Source organism: Hordeum vulgare, chromosome 4H (genome assembly GCF_904849725.1).
Source record: "Hordeum vulgare subsp. vulgare chromosome 4H, MorexV3_pseudomolecules_assembly, whole genome shotgun sequence".
Classification (NCBI taxonomy): Eukaryota; Viridiplantae; Streptophyta; class Magnoliopsida; order Poales; family Poaceae; genus Hordeum; species Hordeum vulgare.
Window position 1 is genome coordinate 555,963,655 of NC_058521.1, and position 18,681 is coordinate 555,982,335.

At 45.7% G+C, this 18,681-nt stretch overlaps 2 protein-coding genes across 2 annotated transcripts; both read left to right on the plus strand.

Annotated features, from left to right (window-relative positions):
• The first annotated feature begins 1,535 nt into the window (after positions 1 to 1,535).
• On the plus strand, positions 1,536 to 7,609 carry LOC123449486 (protein RRP6-like 1). Its single transcript, XM_045126726.1, has 14 exons — positions 1,536 to 2,052; positions 3,189 to 3,344; positions 4,073 to 4,231; positions 4,309 to 4,392; positions 4,524 to 4,603; positions 4,703 to 4,753; positions 4,856 to 4,955; positions 5,229 to 5,311; positions 5,429 to 5,474; positions 5,760 to 5,847; positions 5,927 to 6,096; positions 6,215 to 6,514; positions 6,585 to 6,698; positions 7,046 to 7,609. The coding sequence occupies exons 1-14, from the start codon at positions 1,744 to 1,746 to the stop codon at positions 7,379 to 7,381; spliced, it is 2,076 nt and encodes a 691-aa protein (XP_044982661.1). The 5' UTR covers positions 1,536 to 1,743; the 3' UTR covers positions 7,382 to 7,609.
• A 1,956-nt stretch (positions 7,610 to 9,565) lies between these two features.
• Positions 9,566 to 11,134, plus strand: LOC123449487 (phosphoserine aminotransferase 1, chloroplastic-like). Its single transcript, XM_045126727.1, has one exon. It carries the CDS (start codon positions 9,596 to 9,598, stop codon positions 10,865 to 10,867), a length of 1,272 nt encoding a protein of 423 aa, XP_044982662.1. The 5' UTR covers positions 9,566 to 9,595; the 3' UTR covers positions 10,868 to 11,134.
• The last annotated feature ends 7,547 nt before the right edge of the window (positions 11,135 to 18,681 follow it).

The following is an 18,681-nucleotide window of genomic DNA, read 5'->3' on the forward strand; positions in this document are numbered from 1 at the left end:
TATCATCGGGGTACTCGGTAGATATCAAGAGAATCCATGCCTAGATCATTGGAAGATGGTAAAGAAAGCATTGCGTTATGCGCGAGGCACAAAGGACATCATGCTAACATACAGAAGATCTGATTCCCTAGAGATGAAAGGGTATTCGGACACAATTTTTTGGGAGACAGAGATGATAGAAAATCCACATTAGGGTACGTGTTCACTCTCGCTGGAGGGGCTATTTTGTGGAAAGCTCCAAACAGACCGTAGTTGCATCGTCAATGATGCAAGCAGAGTTTATAGCATTTTTTGAAGCCACCGGGCAGGTGATATGGCTAAATAAATTTATACCCGACTTGAAAGTGGTAGACTGTATTCACAAATCACTAAAGATTTACTGTGACAACCAGCTCGCGGTATTCTATGCTCACAACAACAAGTCGAGTAATGCTACCAAGGCAATAGATATAAAGTATTATGTTGTAAAAGATAAAATTCAGGATCACATTATAAGTCTCGAGCATATAAGGACAAAGGATATGCTTGCGGGTCCGCTAACGAAAGGCTTACCATCCAATGTGTTCAAGAAACAGTTAGCCGACATGGGTTTAAGGAAAAGCCTATGATTCCTGGATCATAAGAAGCCTAAAAGGATCAAAAATTGTTTCTAAACAAAAGTATGTTGTAGCTGTATGATTATATCGGCAATTAAGCTGTGACGATGAGACATGCTCTATGTATCAATATGTGACGAAACGAATAAACTAGAAAGTATAAAGTTAAAAGTAAAAGTTGAGCTTAAGGGGGAGAATGTTAGAGTGATCTCTCCCGTATGGGCCCAACGACCCATCGGACCTTTGATCCACGCGCCCTGACCAGTGGCGCCCAACCCGTTATGGTTGGTGGGTCCCTGTGACCTGCGCTACATATACAGAGGTGGGGGCCGGGGCACACGATACGAAGTTCATCGCGCCGCCAGACTCCTCGCCGACATCCCTACCGATCTAGGGTTACCGCAGTGGTCACGGGAAGCACCACCACGACCTCTCCATCTCTCTGCCGTCATCACCGTCACCCCACTGCCATGGCCTCCGGGGCGAGCTCGTCTCACGAGGGAGAAGATAATCACCCAATCTCCATCCCTACTACCGGTATCTGCTAGCCCAGGTGATCTACTGAATACAACAGGTAGATTTTTGCGCTCAAAAAAAATACATGATGATAGATAGATATGTGATCCGTTGAGCAAAGATAGATAGAGATAGATAGAAAGAGATAGAAAGAGATGGCGATGCTTATGACGTGAACGTGACGTTGAGGCGATGGGTGGAGTGGGGAGAAGATGTTGGTTCGATGAAGGGAGCCAGCGCCAGGTGCCAGTGCCAATGCTAGCTGAGCGGCGGCAGCCCCGTCGCGTCAAGCAATAAATAAAAAGCGAGCTGGCTGGCGCCGCGAGCCCGACCCGCTCGCCCGCCCCGCCCCGCCCCCGGAGTAGCAGCAGTAGAAACCGCCCGCCCGCCCGCCATTCCCATCCCCCCTCCCCCCAGACGCAATTCTCATCTCCCCTCTCCCCTGCCGCGGCGAGCCGCCCAGCCGCGGCCCGCCCCCAAAACCCTAGCCCCGCCCCGGAACCACACCGCCGATCCCCCGCCACCTCCCGCCCGCCCCCGCAATCAATCCCCCCCCCCCCCACCCACCACACCGCGGCGGGGTGGCCTCGACGACGCGCGCCCCGGCTGCTCATCCGCGACCCGCTCCTCCATGGGCGGGCCCAAGGGCGACGGGGACGCGGCGGAGGAGGCGGGGGACGGGAAGAAGAGCGGGACGCCCGGCGCGCAGGAAGGCGGCGCCAGCGCCTCCGACGCTACTGTTTTCGCCGCCGGGTCGGCGAGGACGACGGCCACCGGCGACGAGAGGGCGCCCTGGGCCAAGCCCAAGGCGGTCTACCACGACCCCAGCATCCCGCGGCCGCAGGACGTGTACCTGATCAGGGTCAACAACTGCAACTCGCCCTTCGATCACGTCTGGCTGGAGCGCAGCGACGACGGCACCCGCCCCATCCACCCCTTGGTCAGTGCTTCCTCTTTCCTACCTCTTCCTTCCCCTTTTCTGGGGTTGGTACCAGGAATCCTGGATGGATCGAAACGGGGCATGCGAATGTGCTACAAACGGTTCTGCCTGCCTAGATTTGTTTATCATTCTTTCATTGCATCATCACCAGTAACTAGTACCATCACGAACATATACTCTATCTAACGAAATGCTAATGACCCTTTCGTTGCTCACTGGTTGTTTGCTCTTTCGAAGCTATCCACGAGCAGAAAATAGTTTGATCTCGTTTCTTTTCCATTTCGGGGGATCCGTGACGCGCTTACATGGAATCCACAAGATGGCGTCATGGTACTAGCATGTCTCTTTATTCTCGAGAAAAGCCTAGGATGACACTTGCAGTAGTCAGAAGAGCGCAAATGCACACGTTTGCTGATTCTTTAGCTCCAAGGGTAAAAAGGTAACCACGTAACGTGTTGACTAGAGGACTAGATGGGTTTGAACTTTGAACTAGTGTGAATGTCAATATTTGAGAAGGAAAGGCCTAATCTCCTCTGTGGTTGGTCCTATGAAGTTTTGGATCAAAGCGTAGCATGTGAATGGACTAGAAAGAGTTCTGTCTGCTCAGATTCGTTTGTCAGTTCACTGCATCATAAGTAATTAGCAGTGCCACAAACATATATAATAACCTGTATCTAATGAAATGTTTATGGTAGTTTTTTTAGTCACTGGTTGTTTGCACTTTTGAAGCTATCCATGAGCAAAATAAATACTTTGATCTTGCTTTTTTATTTTGTTTCGAATCCAGAGGATGGGTCATGGTAGCATGTCTCTTTATTCTAGTGGAAAGTTTAAGATTTCATTTGCAGTCAGGAGAGCGGAAATGCATACGTTTGCTGATTCTTTTTGCTGGACAGTTGATTTGCTTAGCTCGAAAAGGATAAAAAGGTAACCATCTAGCGTGTTGACTATAGGACTAGATAAGTTTGTTACAAGAGATGTTGATATTTGAAAAGGAGATGCTAAATCTCCTCACTGCAGAGCAACCTGTACCACATAAAAGTAGTATGGTGTTCTGCTTTTCAAATCATTTCTATTGTTCTTGTGTGCATGTGCATGTACTAAAATTGATGTAAATATATTGATCTTATTTGCAGGAAAAACTACCCGTGGAACAGTTTATTGACAGAAATGTTCCTGAAAGTGAACCAGTAAGGCCAGCTGATGTAGACGATACCCCGTTTACGCTAGTAGAAGACCTGAAAGGATTGACAGAGTTAGTTAACAAGCTGAAGGATGTAAATGAATTTGCTGTAAGCACTTGTAATTAAATTTTCTGTAAATTTCAAATTAATCTATATCAGAATTGTTTGCTGCCTATGTTGTATCATATTCCAACTTTTCAAGTACCTTGTGTTTTGTTCTTGGATACTTTTTAAATGCTTCAGTTGACATTGTTCCTGCTATAAATTATGCACATAAGTTGCGCAGTAATTTTGTCAACAAAATAATTTAAGTGAAACATGGCTTTAGTTATTGTCATATGGTAGCTGTATGGGCTCTAATTGAGTTTGACTCTCATATTTTCTGTAACTGTTGGTAAAAGTTCTAAGCTGTGCTACTTTAGAACTTTCTGAAAGAAACCACTTACCATAGATCCATAGGTTTCTGTCTTACCTGTTGACGTCAACCTCCAGCCACAAATCCAGTGGATTCTGTTTGTGTTAAATCATATTGCGTCCAAAAATGTGAGCTTATATCAGCTGCCTTCTAATTTTGAATTCAATGAAATTGATGTACTATTATAATTAGTTCTGTATGATCGGTAGTTGCTTCTATTGTTTCCTTTCCCCTGTCTTGTCTGTCTTCCTGCCATGAATTACACGGCGTAAACATAAACAAGATCATGTTCAGTGTTTTGCCTATTTGTCTTCTCGTAGAAGAACCCATTTGTGTCTTCCTCTGTTTGGGTCATCTGTCATGGAATAGCACGGTGACTGCTAGCAATGTAATCTTTGCTTCATTTCTGTGCTGTTTTCAGGTCGATTTGGAGCACAATCAATATAGGTCATTTCAGGGTTTGACCTGCTTGATGCAGATATCAACAAGATCAGAGGACTTCATTATCGACACCCTTAAGCTACGCATATACATTGGTTCCTACTTGAAAGAAATTTTCAAAGATCCAACCAAGAGAAAGGTTTTTCTTAACCATCAAATTGTGTCGGTCTTTGTGCACTTTAATATCCTTTTCCTCACTTGTTCTTGGGGAAATAGGTAATGCACGGAGCAGATCGTGATATAATGTGGTTCCAGCGGGACTTCCGAGTATATGTGTGCAATCTTTTTGACACAGGACAGGTACTGTTGAAAATAGGCTATACCATAATTCTTTATTGTGACTATCTGTTTGTGTTTTTCTGCATTCTCTTTCGAAACCTACTTTTTTTTGCCAAAACTTATGTTTGACTTTCCTGTCTAACACCGACCAGGCTTCAAGGGTTTTACAGATGGAACGAAACAGCCTAGAACACCTATTGCATCATTTCTGTGGAGTCACAGCGAATAAAATGTACATCTAATTCACCCATAATGTTTAGAAATACATGCTGAATTCCCTAATTATTTACCATGAGATTTGTTTCTGACCAAAGTGAACATTTTCTTGTAGATATCAAAATGCAGATTGGAGGTCAAGGCCACTCTCTGATGAAATGATCAAGTATTGTGCATATAAACCATACATTCCATTCTTTAGTTTAGTCATTGTCCCCCCACACCAGTATTTCTGTCAGCACATCCATTTGAGATTACCCCTATGCAGGTATGCGAGAGAAGATACACACTATCTGTTGTATATATATGACTTGATGAGACTTAGACTGCAAAGGGAGTCCACAAGTGAAAACGATCTTCTTCTAGAGGTTAAACTTCTGTTCTACTTTTGGTTTTGATCTGGTATGCTGAACTCATATGAATGAGCACTGTTGATATTGTCTGCTTCCCTGAATGGACCCTTGATTTAGAACTACATGACAGAGCTTAAAAATTGGGCTGTTGCCATATGTGGTGCCCTTTCCTGATCATATAAATCTGCAATCTGGGTGTTACTGATGTTTCCTGAACCAACTTATAGTCACTTTTGACTGACAAATGTATCGGAACAGCCACTGATCTGTCTTTTTTGTTAGCTGCAGGTTCAAAAGCGCAGTAATGATATTTGCTTGCAGTTGTATGAAAAGGAGCTGCTGACAGATAAATCTTACCTCCACATATACGGGTATGTGTGCTGTTACTTCAATCACTATACTTGGTGTATCTTTAAGGGAAATCATTTTTGTTTACACTAAAAATAATGTGCGTGATTATCCCATTAACTCTGAGTGTGTTATTACAGGTTGCAGGAACATGAATTGACCGCAGCTCAGCTTGCTGTTGTTTCTGTAAGAAATTACTTTCTTCATTTTGGATTGCTCATGAGTCATGATTATTCTATCTACAATAAACCTGGCATAGTAACATATGATGTGGCCATTTTCCTATAAATATTTTATATCTTTCTGGTCCCAAATCATGCCGTCGATTGACTTTGGCATTATTTCATTACTTTTTCCGATCATTTTGACTCTGAAAAGCAACAGTACAGTATATCCATGGAGTATAATGTTTTTTTTGTTCTACCGAGAGAGTTATTCAATTTGCATGAGCATATATTTTTTCATGCTCAGGCTCTACATCAATGGAGAGATTATATAGCTCGTGACCAAGATGAGAGCACTGGTTATGTATTGCCAAACAAGGCTTTGATTGAGATAGGTATTACTCATTTCTTTGAATTTCTATGCTGCAAAACTTGATGTATTGTCTTGGCTAACTCTCCTTTTGAATTCAAAAGCAAAGAAGATGCCTACAACTACCGCAGATTTGCGAAGAATCGTGAAATCAAAATATCCATGTGTTGATGATAATTTTGACCTAATCTTGGACACCGTATGGAATGCAACTGAAAATTCTGGTGCCTTTGAAGCAATAGCTGAGCAACTAAAGAAAGTACGGCTTGGTGAGGTCAGTTTGGCTGAACTTTGTGGTTTTTCTTTTGTCATTTAGTATATGTTAAGACTGATGATGAGTTTAGCATTGGTGCTTAAGGACTTACTTTGAAATTTTATGCGATCTCGTGCAGTTAGACTTGAAAAGTATACTGGACACTGGTGAAGTTATCGAAATGGCTCCTTCGGATGCTGATAATGTTGGGATCAGTTTTGATCCAGCTGATCAATATTCTTTAGCTCCTTCATCAACTGCAAATATCAGGGTTACTTCTAACAGTAGGGATAGTTTTATGACTGATGGAACTTTGACTGGTAGCATCTGGCTACACGACAAGACCTCAACCATACCATCATCTGAAAATAAGACGTCTTGGAGCTTATCAGGCCTTACTGGACCATCAAATAAGGAAGTGATGAGCAATAATAAGCAGGTGAGACATACTCCTAGTATCTGCAGTCATTGTATTTTTGGGGGGGTATTTATATAGGTGTGTTGTGCAGGAGACACATGCTGCTGTTGAAGAACTGAAGAGACCTATGCCTTTTGGAGCTCTGGTAGGCAATTCAACATATGGAAGACAGACAGATTACTTTGGAGGATTTCCAAATGAGCAGGTACATGTTCAGAAGTCAGAACAGTATTTTATTTTGATTTTTTCATTTAAAATACTTAATATCTGCTTATTGATGTATTGTTTTCTTTTGCATCGCTGTGATGAACTACATATAGTACATCCTTAGCCTTGTGCCAGTCTGCCATGTTTGCTTATTTTGCTGCCTGTAGTTTTTGTTGATTAGTACTACTGTACTACATTTTTGCTTAACTCATCAAAGTTCTTAATATGCTCGATTCACCATTCCTTTCAAAGTATCACAAATTTATATTTTCCATCTGTGCTTTGCTGCAATTATTTTTTGCTTCCCCTGCAAGTAACTCTGTTTAAGTTGTTGTGGCATCTCAGGCTCAAAGCGGCCTTGATCAGATTCAGTCTTCAGCTTATTACTACCCGCAGTTCTCAGACTACAGCAGTTTAGCTGGATGGAGCCATCACGAGCCTGAAGGCACGCAGGCCTCTGGGTTCATGTCCGGTTGCTACTACGGGCACGGCTATCATCAATCGATAAACCAAAGCGGCCAGCCTGCTGCTAGAAACAATGGAGGGGGTTTCCAGGACCCGAAGAAGCAACAACCTCAACCTCCCCCTCATTCGGGCCAGTCTGCTGCTAGAAACAATGGAGGGGGTTTCCAGGACCCGAAGAAGCAACAACCTCAACAACCCCCTCATTCGGGTAACTGAAGCGTACTGCTCTGCTGCCTATAACTAACCGTGCCGCGACAGCCCCTTGTGATCCATCCTGTCCTGTTGTGCAGAGAAATAGTTATAGAGAAAGAGAGTAGGAAACTGATCTGTTGTGCCCTCTCGCGTGAGTGGCTAGGCGCTGGACTAACAGAGATGAGATGAGATGAGATGTGAGAATAGCCCCATAGCCATAGGCCATAGCATTTGTTTGTTTCATTGACAGTAGATGATGGAAGACATGTGTATGCTGTCGTGTGGTGAATTGGATCTGTGTATGTAACAAAGTGGCGAAAAACAAACATGGCGTGTTGTTGTGCAACGGTGGATGCTGGAATTGCACAGGGGTGGTATACTGTAAAACAAAACTGGTATAGATAGCAAAAGACTTAAGACGAAAAAACATTGCTTTTTCTTTTGTGTTCCTTTTTCATTTTTGTCATACCTTTGCAAAAGAGATCGTCTTCTGTCTGGTGCGTAGAAATTTGCCTAGTCACACTCGAGTTTTCTTCTTCCTCCCTGCAGTAGCTCCTCGTGCCTCAATCGAATACAGGAACGTGCGTAGCATGCTCCTGAGACTGAGCGGGCCAAAGCTAAGTGGCAGCTTAAGCTCTCCTGGTCAAATCGCACCACTGGCTGGCCGATTCTCCGGGAAGCAGAGATCGTGTTGGCTACTAGCACCCTGGGATGGTGCGTATGTTCTTTCCTATAACAACGCCCGTTCCAACAAGGCGCTTTAAAATACAAGTATTTGGATGAAGATTAAGGCCTTGTTTGGATAACCGTTTTGCCTCAAACACCTCTTAGAAAAAATACAGATCTCTTCCCGTCGTTTTGTTTTTGGCTGAAAATCTTCTAGCCCCGGTAAAATACACCTGTGAAATTAATACACCTGTATTTATTTACACCCCATCCAAGCGCAGCCTAACAGATACAAACGCCCCCGTACATAAGCCAAACTTTGCGACAGCCGTGTAAAGCTACCATCTGTGTAACAGTCACCCTTTAGCAGCCTGTTGTGCACACATGTCGAATTCCGTCACCGTCAGAGCATCTCTAGCAGCCGCTATATCCACCCAACCTACAAAATAACTCGTTCGACGCATAAGTCTCATGCGCGTTTCGAAAAAAGAATTTAACCGTCAATATAATGTATCGGGCCGAAAAAACTGTCCAAACAGATAGCGTATATCCGGTCGATCCGCAATTTTTTAGGACAAGCTGTAAAATCGTCCTTCGATCGTCAAATCTTGCGGTCTCCCCTATCAACCCCAACTCTTGGCGGGACGGAAATTTTGCGCCCGTCCGCCGTTTTGCGGTGGTCTCCTCAAATCTCCGACGAATCTTGCTTCCTCCGGCCATCCCGCGTCGTGTAGAGCTTCGGTTGTCCTTAGCCACATCTTCTTCACTAAGATTCAAGTTCGTGTGACGCCATTTCTTACCGCGGGCGGGCGGCAACCGCCGTCGCCATGGATCGGGGCGGGAGCTTCGATTGGCGCCGCGTTGCGGGCGGATCCGACTCACATGCTCCCATGCTACAAAGTTGAAAAATTCACATTTAAACATTCCAAAAACTTCCGAAACAAATCATGGATGTTCATAACACATATTTCGACTGTCCCTAAAAAAATCTAGATCAAAACTCGAACCACACATGAAAAATAAAAAGAAGAAATTCAGATGTAAATACTGTCATTCCAGCTTTTGTCTTCTTTTGACCCTATTACGGATTTCTCTCTTTTTGTTTCTCGATGCATACTTGGAATTCCGATCTGAATTTCTTAGGGGTTATCTAAACAATGCGCTGCGAACATCCTTCATTTTTTTACAGAAATTTTCGCAATGTTTAAATTTGATTTTTTTTTTTATAAAAAAAATCGGTAGCATGGGAACATTTGTGGGTTCGGTATCACCCGGTACTCCCCCCCAAACAATCCACCAACCCTAGATTGGCAACATAAAACAATCCTGGCACGAACGAAGCAGAGAGCTTCTCCAGATTCAAGTGTCAATTTGGCCTCGGCTGGCTGCAATTTGCATCCCGTTGGTTTCACGTTGGCTGCAGTATATACGTAGCAGAGTAGCAGACAGCCACCATCACTGCTCACCACACTCAACGCCCCCACCAACCGCCCGCCCGCGCGGCCTATAGATCTCCCCCCTTTCCGCACCAACCCACACCCAAAACCCTCTTCCCCCCTCCCCCTCCCCACGATGGCCGCCGCCGCCGCCACCCCCAACTCCATGCTCCTCCACCGCCCGAGCCCGGCGGCACCCAGGGCCCCGGTCGCCGCCCCCTCCGTCCGCGTCCCGCCCCGCGCCGCCCAGATCCGCTGCGCGGCGGTCGCGGCGCCCTCCGCCCCCGCCCCCCTCGCCGCCGCCGGCGACCGCGGCGTCTACAACTTCGCGGCGGGCCCGGCCACGCTCCCGCTCTCGGTCCTCCAGAGGGCGCAGGCGGAGCTCGTCGACTACCGCGGCTCCGGCATGAGCATCATGGAGATGAGCCACCGGGGCAAGGAGTTCGACGCGGCCATCAAGAAGGCCGAGTCCGACCTGCGCGCGCTCCTCGCCGTCCCCGACACCCACGAGGTCCTCTTCCTCCAGGGCGGCGCCACCACCCAGTTCGCCGCCGCGCCGCTCAACCTCTGCGCCTCCCCCTCGGACCCCGCCGACTTCGTCGTCTCGGGCTCCTGGAGCGACAAGGCCTTCAAGGAGGCCAAGAAGTACTCGGCCGCCTCCGTCGCCTGGTCCGGCAAGGCCGGCAAGTACACCTCCCTCCCGGAGGACCTCGGGGCCCTCCCGCAGAACCCGGAGGCCCGCTTCCTCCACATCTGCTCCAACGAGACCATCCACGGCGTCGAGTTCAAGGACTACCCCGTGCCGACGAACAAGTCCGGCGTCCTCGTCGCCGACATGTCCTCCAACTTCTGCTCCAAGCCCGTCGACGTCTCCCGGTTCGGCCTCATCTACGCGGGGGCGCAGAAGAACGTCGGCCCGTCGGGCGTCACCATCGCCATCGTGCGCAAGGACCTCGTCGGCGCCGCGCAGCCCATCACCCCCGTCATGCTCGACTACAAGACCCACGCCGACAACGCCTCGCTCTACAACACCCCGCCCTGCTTCGCCATCTACATCTGCGGGCTGGTGTTCGAGGACCTGCTCGCCCAGGGCGGCCTCGCCGAGGTGGAGAAGAAGAACCAGCACAAGGCCGGCATCCTCTACGACACCATCGACGCCAGCGGTGGCTACTTCATCTGCCCCGTGGACAAGCCGGTGCGGTCGCTCATGAACGTGCCATTCACGCTGGCCAAGGGCGCCGACTTTGAGAAGCAGTTCATCGCCGAGGCGGCCAAGGAGGGCATGCTGCAGCTCAAGGGGCACAGGTCGGTCGGCGGCGTGCGCGCCTCCATCTACAACGCCATGCCGCTCTCCGGCGTGGAGAAGCTCGTCGCTTTCATGAAGGACTTCCAAGCAAGGAACCCTTGATCGGCCATGATCCTCTGGTATTGCTCGCTCTAGTAGGATGGCTTGTTGTTGGTCAGTAACATAAGTAGGCTCTGTGCAAGAGCTGCATCGTCGTCTCCCATTTGAGGTTTCCTATCCATGCGTAGTATTAGTATGGTAACTATATTTTGCAATGCTGCTGCATTTTCCCACGATTGTGGGACTCTTTTCCATTGCTCACTTTTGAGATTGGAACATGTTGTATTGGGGAATAAAGGTTGATTAATAGCCAGTTGTCTTCACATCTTACCTGATTCTTATGTATGGTTGAGAGTTTATGTTGGATAGACCAAACTCAGGTTTGGTTGCTTTTGTGATCTCTAAAACAAGCAAGTTTGTCGATCATCGTCTCCTGAGGCACTTGCTGTTCTTGTGATCTTGGTAGATTTTTCAGGGTGCAGCTGTGGAAGATTGGGTGCACTCTTTATGTATCCATTTATGTGAATTTTCAGACAGACAGGCCTATCATGTGGAGGACCAAACACAGACCGCACTGCATCGTTACATATTTTTGGGATTTGGAGGTTGGTGAGCAGTAAGCTCCAGAGAGTTTGGTGATGAACTGGTATATTTGCTGGTTCCAGTGTCCCTGTCTGTCTTGGCTCCAAAATACAGATGTGGGGATGTGACAGCGATTTGGTGCCGGCCAAGGACCGAAATCACTAGCAGCTCTCAAGCGACCCTTCCCCGTAAGGCCTTGTTCGGTTAATCCCTTCCAGAAGGGGATTGGAGGGAATTTAGGTGGAATTTGACTTGTAGGTATTTAATCCCTCTCAATCCCCTCCAAACCTCTTCAAATTTAAAGGAACCGAACAAGGCCTAGGGGGAGCTACATGCACCGGGCCGGGCTGCTCTTTTTTCTATGTAGGCAAATGTTCTTGCGTCAGTCCTTTGTTTTGGCTTTTGGTTTGAGTTCCTGCAGTGAAGCTGTGAGTCGTTTGATCACTTCATGTGGGTTTTCTTTTCACGAGTCACAGCTTGGAGGAAGTAGTATAATCTTCAGAGGCGTCAAGAACCTGAATTAGTGCATCTTTTGCTGCCACTTGGTTAGCACAATGCTATCCTTTTGTGAGTAAGAAACAACAATAGTGGAGAATGGCGTTTTGACACCCGGGCTCCATGAAAGCCGAAATTTTTGAAAAAAATCAGAACTCAAAAATTTGATTTAAAAAAATCTAAAAAAATTGTACAACAAAACAAGTGTGTGTGTAAAATTTCAGGCCGTAAAACTTTGATACACGGCCTGTACAAAAAAGACATGATATGGAGAGATGAATAGTGTCATGTGTTAAAAGGCTTTAAATTTGTCTTTTTTACATAACCCTCATTTCAACGTATTTAGTTCTGAAAAATTACACACTTGTGTATTATACCTTCATCTATCTATGTGTTTTTTTTCAGAATTTTTATAATGTTAAAATATAATTTTTCACAAAAACTGAAGTTTGCATTTGGAGGCCTCCATGAAACTCAGCCTCCAAAAGCAATTTCCACAGTAGTGGCCAAGATTTCTCTACTTCCGTTCACAAAACCATATGTGCATCCAATCATGTCATACTACTACTACGCACCAAAAATATTACTCCCTCCGTTTCATAATATAAAAATATTATTTTACATTATTGTAGCGTTACAAACGCTCTTATATATTAACCGCTATATTTGCTCCCAAGCTGCATAAATGATCTCTTACAGTATCTTATACGAGGTCACCAGCATTTTTGCACACACAACTAGTGTGGGCAGCACATCACAACGCAAAAGGAAGGGATGGTTCAATTTCATATAATCTCATAAGCAACGCTTGTTTGATGATTGTCTCATTCTTTAGAATCTTGATTACAGTGTTGCTTCAATCCTTCACGCGGAGGAAGGATTCCAACAACACGGGCGATGTGAATCTTCTTTCTGATGTACTCCTCATAGTTCTTTGGCTTGTTAATCTGAAAAGGAAACAAGAATAATTTTCACATTATCTTTTGAAAGCATGCATAATTAACACTGCAATGTTTTCTTTTATAAAAGCAAGTATAATAAAGCTGAGTCAGCTGACTATAAGACATAAACTAGTATATTTTTGTTTAGTTGAAGGAAAGAGAAGAGAAGAGAGAAGGTAAACGGGAGCTAGCTCTAGCACGTGCTCTTAGACACTTTGTGAGAGTGAAAGGTGGGCCATATAATAAAATTGTAGTACACCTTTTTAATCAACTATTGTATATATTGGCTACAAGATGGGCTATAGATGACATGACAATGACTTATAGCCAGCAGCTGGCTATACTATTACGCTTTTATATTAGTTTATAGAGGGAGTACTACTCAGCCCGGAAAGAGAAGTACAAGTGATGTACATGTTGCCTCTGGTAGTACATGATCTGTCGTGCTGGAAGTACAGATTGTGCTACGCGGGAGTATAAGTTGAATTATGCAGTAATACACTACCCCATGAAAACTACTTCATCTGTTTTTAAATATAAGTCTTTATAAAGATTTCACTGTTGGACTACATACAAATGTATATAAAAATACTTTAAAGTGTAGATTCACTCATTTTGCTTCGTATGTAGACCCCTAGTGAAATCTCTTAAAAGACTTATATTTAGGTACGGAGGGAGTACAAGCATATTACCACATGAAGTACAAGTTCGTTATTCTTACAAGTACCAAGTCGTGTCCACAAAAGCTCATAAGAGCCAATCAACATTGGGATCTAATATCAAAGATATATGTGCGGGGAGCGCAGTTGTGAAAATTTTATGTACCTCCAATGTTCAGTAAAAAAGATATTTTCATTTGAAACTTAGATCTTGTCAAAAGAAAAACACGTATAGTCAACCACCCACCCTCAGGTAGGAAAAAACACAAAAACTCTTGTTGCAACAAGTGGCAAACATGTGTAGTACCGTACGTCGCCATTTCGGGGCAACCTTTGCAAGGGGTACAACCTGAGGGTGTGGCGGGCGAAGCGGCGTTGTGTAGTCTTGATTGTGGGCTTATGTTACAGAGCAAACTTGATGATGAATCTCTCCTAGAGGCACAATTGTTGTTCTTAGTATTTTTGTAGAGTTTTCAGGCGCAGAATTTTGTGGATTGGGTGCACTTTTGCATTCTTATGTACTCCGTACTATCCATTTATGTGATTTTTCAGACAGATGGATCCAGGATAATTACATATTTGTAGATTGGAGCCTCTCGAGAGTTTCCTGGCTCATGCGCTTCGTCCTTCGTTTGACAGCTTTTGGTTTGAGTTCCTGCAATGGAGCCGTGAGTCGCTTGATCACTCCGTGTGGTTTTTCTTCTCTTTTTGACAGCACACTGCATGTGAATTTTCAGAGTGTTTAGTTTTCTAGGTCTTTTGCTACCACTTGGTCAGCATAATACCGTCCTTTTGTATTGTCAGGCTTCTGGGCAGAAGGTCAATTTACAGAAGTCTTCTATTTTCTTTGGTAATAGCTGTCCTCCAACAATCAAAGCTGATGTGATGCACCAGTTGGAGGTAACAACCGAAGGTATGCAGGATTACTATCTTGGCATGCCCACTGCTGTGGCTAGGGCAGCCACAACATCTTTCAACTTTTTGACTGATCGGGTCTGGCGGAGTGTTACTAGCAATACAGGCCGACCGCTTTCTAGAGCTGGAAAAGAGATATGGCTTAAGGCCGTTGTGCTAGCGATACCCAACTATATCATGAGCTGCTTTCAGGTCCCTGTTACGACATGTGATAAGATGGTTGGCAGCATTGCGGATCATTGGTGGGATTCGAGGATGGACGTAAAAAGATGCATTGGAAGTCTTGGGAGTGGCTGTCCTCACCCAAAGCTCTTGGAGGTTTAGGCTTCCGGGACTTTGGGATCTTTAACCAAGCGATGCTTGGGAAACAAGCCTGGAGGTTAGTGTTGGGGAACGTCGTATGGGAAACAAAAATTTTCCTACGCGCACGAAGACCTATCATGGTGATGTCCATCTACGAGAGGGGATGAGTGATCTACGTACCCTTGTAGACCATACAGCAGAAGCGTTAGTGAACGCGGTTGAGGTAGTGGAACGTCCTCACGTCCCTCGATCCGCCCCGCGAACAATCCCGCGATCAGTCCCACGATCTAGTACCGAACGGACGGCACCTCCGCGTTCATCACATGTACAGCTCGACGATGATCTCGGCCTTCTTGATCCAGCAAGAGAGACGGAGAGGTAGAAGAGTTCTCCGGCAGCGTGAGGCGCTCCGGAGGTTGGTGATGATCTCGTCTCAGCAGGGCTCCGCCCGAGCTCCGCAGAAACGCGATCTAGAGGAAAAACCGTGGAGGTATGTGGTCGGGCTGCCATGGAAAAGTCGTCTCAAATCAGCCCTAAAACCTCCGTATATATAGGTGGGAGAGGGCGGGCCTTGCCTTGGGGCTCAAGGAGCCCCAAGGGGGTCGGCCGAGCCAAGGGGGGAAGGTCTCTCCCCCCCAAACCGAGTTGGACTTGGTTTGGTGGGTGGGAGTCCTTCCCTCCCTTCCCACCTCCTCCTTTTTTTTCTTTCTCTTTGATTTTTCTTCCAATACGCATAGGGCCCTTTTGGGCTGTCCCACCAGCCCACTAAGGGCTGGTGCGCCACCCTCAGGCCTATGGGCTTCCCCGGGGTGGGTTGCCCCCCCCGGTGAACTCCCGGAACCCATTCGTCATTCCCGGTACATTCCCGGTAACTTTGAAAACCTTCCGGTAATCAAATGAGGTCATCCTATATATCAATCTTCGTTTCCGGACCATTCCCAAAACCCTCGTGACGTCCGTGATCTCATCCGGGACTCCGAACAACATTCGGTAACCAACCATATAACTCAAATACGCATAAAACAACGTCGAACCTTAAGTGTGCAGACCCTGCGGGTTCAAGAACTATGTAGACATGATCCGAGAGACTCCTCGGTCAATATCCAATAGCGGGACCTGGATGCCCATATTGGATCCTACATATTCTACGAAGATCTTATCGTTTGAACCTCAGTGCCAAGGATTCGTATAATCCCGTATGTCATTCCCTTTGTCCTTCGGTATGTTACTTGTCCGAGATTCGATCGTCAGTATCCGCATACCTATTTCAATCTCATTTACCAGCAAGTCTCTTTACTCGTTCCGTAATACAAGATCCCGCAACTTACACTAAGTCACATTGCTTGCAAGGCTTGTGTGTGATGTTGTATTACCGAGTGGGCCCCGAGATACCTCTCCGTCACACGGAGTGACAAATCCCAGTCTTGATCCATACTAACTCAACTAACACCTTCGGAGATACCTGTAGAGCATCTTTATAGTCACCCAGTTACATTGCGACGTTTGATACACACAAAGTATTCCTCCGATGTCAGTGAGTTATATGATCTCATGGTCATAGGAACAAATACTTGACACGCAGAAAACAGTAGCAACAAAATGACACGATCAACATGCTATGTCTATTAGTTTGGGTCTAGTCCATCACGTGATTCTCCTAATGACATGATCCAGTTATCAAGCAACAACACCTTGTTCATAATCAGAAGACACTGACTATCTTTGATAACTGGCTAGCCAACTTAGAGGCTTGCTAGGGACAGTGTTTTGTCTATGTATCCACACATGTAAATGAGTCTTCATTCAATACAATTATAGCATGGATAATAAACGATTATCTTGATACATGAATTATAATAATAACTATATTTATTATTGCCTCTAGGGCATAATTCCAACAGTCTCCCACTTGCACTAGAGTCAATAATCTAGTCCTCACATCATCAAGCGAATTACATTGTAATAAATCTAACACCCATACAGTTCTGGTGTTGATCATGCTTAGCCCGTGGAAGAGATTTAGTCAGCGGGTCTGCTACATTCAGATCCGTGTGCACTTTGCATATATTCACGTCCTCCCCTTCGACGTAGTCTTGGATGAGGTTGAAGCGTCGTTTGATGTGTCTGGACTTCTTGTGAAACCGTGGTTCCTTTGCTAAGGCAATGGCACCCGTGTTGTCACAGAACAAGGTTATTGGATTCAGTGCGCTTGGCACCACTCCAAGATCCGTCATGAATTGCTTCATCCAGACACCCTCCTTAGCCGCCTCCGAGGCAGCCATGTACTCCGCTTCACATGTAGAATCTGCTACGACGCTTTGCTTGGAACTGCACCAGCTTACCGCACCCCCATTAAGAATAAATACGTATCCGGTTTGCGACTTAGAGTCGTCCGGATCTGTGTCAAAGCTTGCATCGACGTAACCTTTTACGGCGAGCTCTTCGTCACCTCCATATACGAGAAAGATCTCCTTAGTCCTTTTCAGGTACTTCAGGATATTCTTGACCGCCGTCCAGTGATCCACTCCTGGGTTACTCTGGAACCTACCTGCCATACTTATGGCCAGGCTAACATCCGGTCTAGTGCACAACATTGCATACATGATAGAACCTATGGCTGAAGCATAGGGGACGGAGCGCATATGGTCTCTATCTTCATCAGTTGCTGGGCACTGAGTCTTACTCAATCTCGTACCTTGTAAAACTGGCAAGAACCCTTTCTTGGACTGTTCCATTTTGAACCTCTTCAAAACTTTATCAAGGTATGTGCTTTGTGAAAGTCCTATCAGGCGTTTTGATCTATCCCTATAGATCTTAATGCCTAGAATGTAAGCAGCTTCTCCTAGGTCCTTCATAGAGAAACTTTTATTCAAGTAATCCTTTATGCTCTCCAAAAACTCTACGTTGTTTCCAATCAGCAATATGTCATCCACATATAATATTAGAAACGCCACAGGGCTCCCACTCACTTTCTTGTAAATACAAGATTCTCCAACCACTTGTATAAACCCAAATGCTTTGATCACCTCATCAAAACGTTTGTTCCAACTCCGAGATGTTTGCACCAGTCCATAAATGGATCGCTGGAGCTTGCACACCTTGTTAGCATTCTTAGGATCGACAAAACCTTCGGGTTGCATCATATACAATTCTTCCTTAAGGAAACCTTTAAGGAACGCCGTTTTGACATCCATCTGCCAGATTTCATAATCGAAAAATGCAGCTATTGCTAACATGATTCTGACGGACTTAAGCATCGCTACGGGTGAGAATGTCTCATCGTAGTCAACTCCTTGAACTTGTGAAAAACCCTTTGCCACAAGTCGAGCTTTATAAACGGTCACATTGCCGTCAGCGTCGGTCTTCCTCTTAAAGATCCATTTGTTCTGAATAGCCTTGCGGCCCTCAGGCAGTACCTCCAAAGTCCACACTTTGTTCTCATACATGGATCCTATCTCGGATTTCATGGCTTCTAGCCATTTGTTGGAATCTGGGCCCACCATTGCTTCTTCATAATTTGCAGGTTCATTGTTGTCCAACAACATGATTGATAAGACGGGATTACCGTACCACTCTGGAGCAACACGTGGTCTCGTCGACCTGCGTGGTTCGACAGAAACTTGAACTGGAGTTTCATGATCATCATCATTAACTTCCTCCTCAACCGGCGTCGCAATGACAGAGGTTTCCCCTTGCCCTGCGCCACCATCCAGAGGGATGAGAGGTTCGACAACCTCGTCAAGTTCTATCTTCCTCCCACTCAATTCTCTCGAGAGAAACTCCTTCTCGAGAAAAGTTCCGTTCTTAGCAACAAACACTTTGCCCTCGGATTTGAGATAGAAGGTGTACCCAACAGTCTCTTTCGGGTAACCTATGAAGACAAACTTTTCCGCTTTGGGTTCCAGCTTTTCAGGCTGAAGCTTTTTGACATAAGCATCACATCCCCAAACTTTAAGAAACGACAACTTTGGTCTTTTGCCAT

Bases quoted from the DNA above. Each gene is read 5' to 3' on its own strand.
- LOC123449486 (XM_045126726.1), top strand. From the start codon at position 1,744: ATGGGCGGGCCCAAGGGCGACGGGGACGCGGCGGAGGAGGCGGGGGAC. The intron at 5,312-5,428 runs GTATGTGTGCTG...GTGTTATTACAG, and splicing joins TCTTACCTCCACATATACGG to GTTGCAGGAACATGAATTGA. The intron at 5,475-5,759 runs GTAAGAAATTAC...TTTCATGCTCAG, and splicing joins CTCAGCTTGCTGTTGTTTCT to GCTCTACATCAATGGAGAGA.
- LOC123449487 (XM_045126727.1), top strand. From the start codon at position 9,596: ATGGCCGCCGCCGCCGCCACCCCCAACTCCATGCTCCTCCACCGCCCG.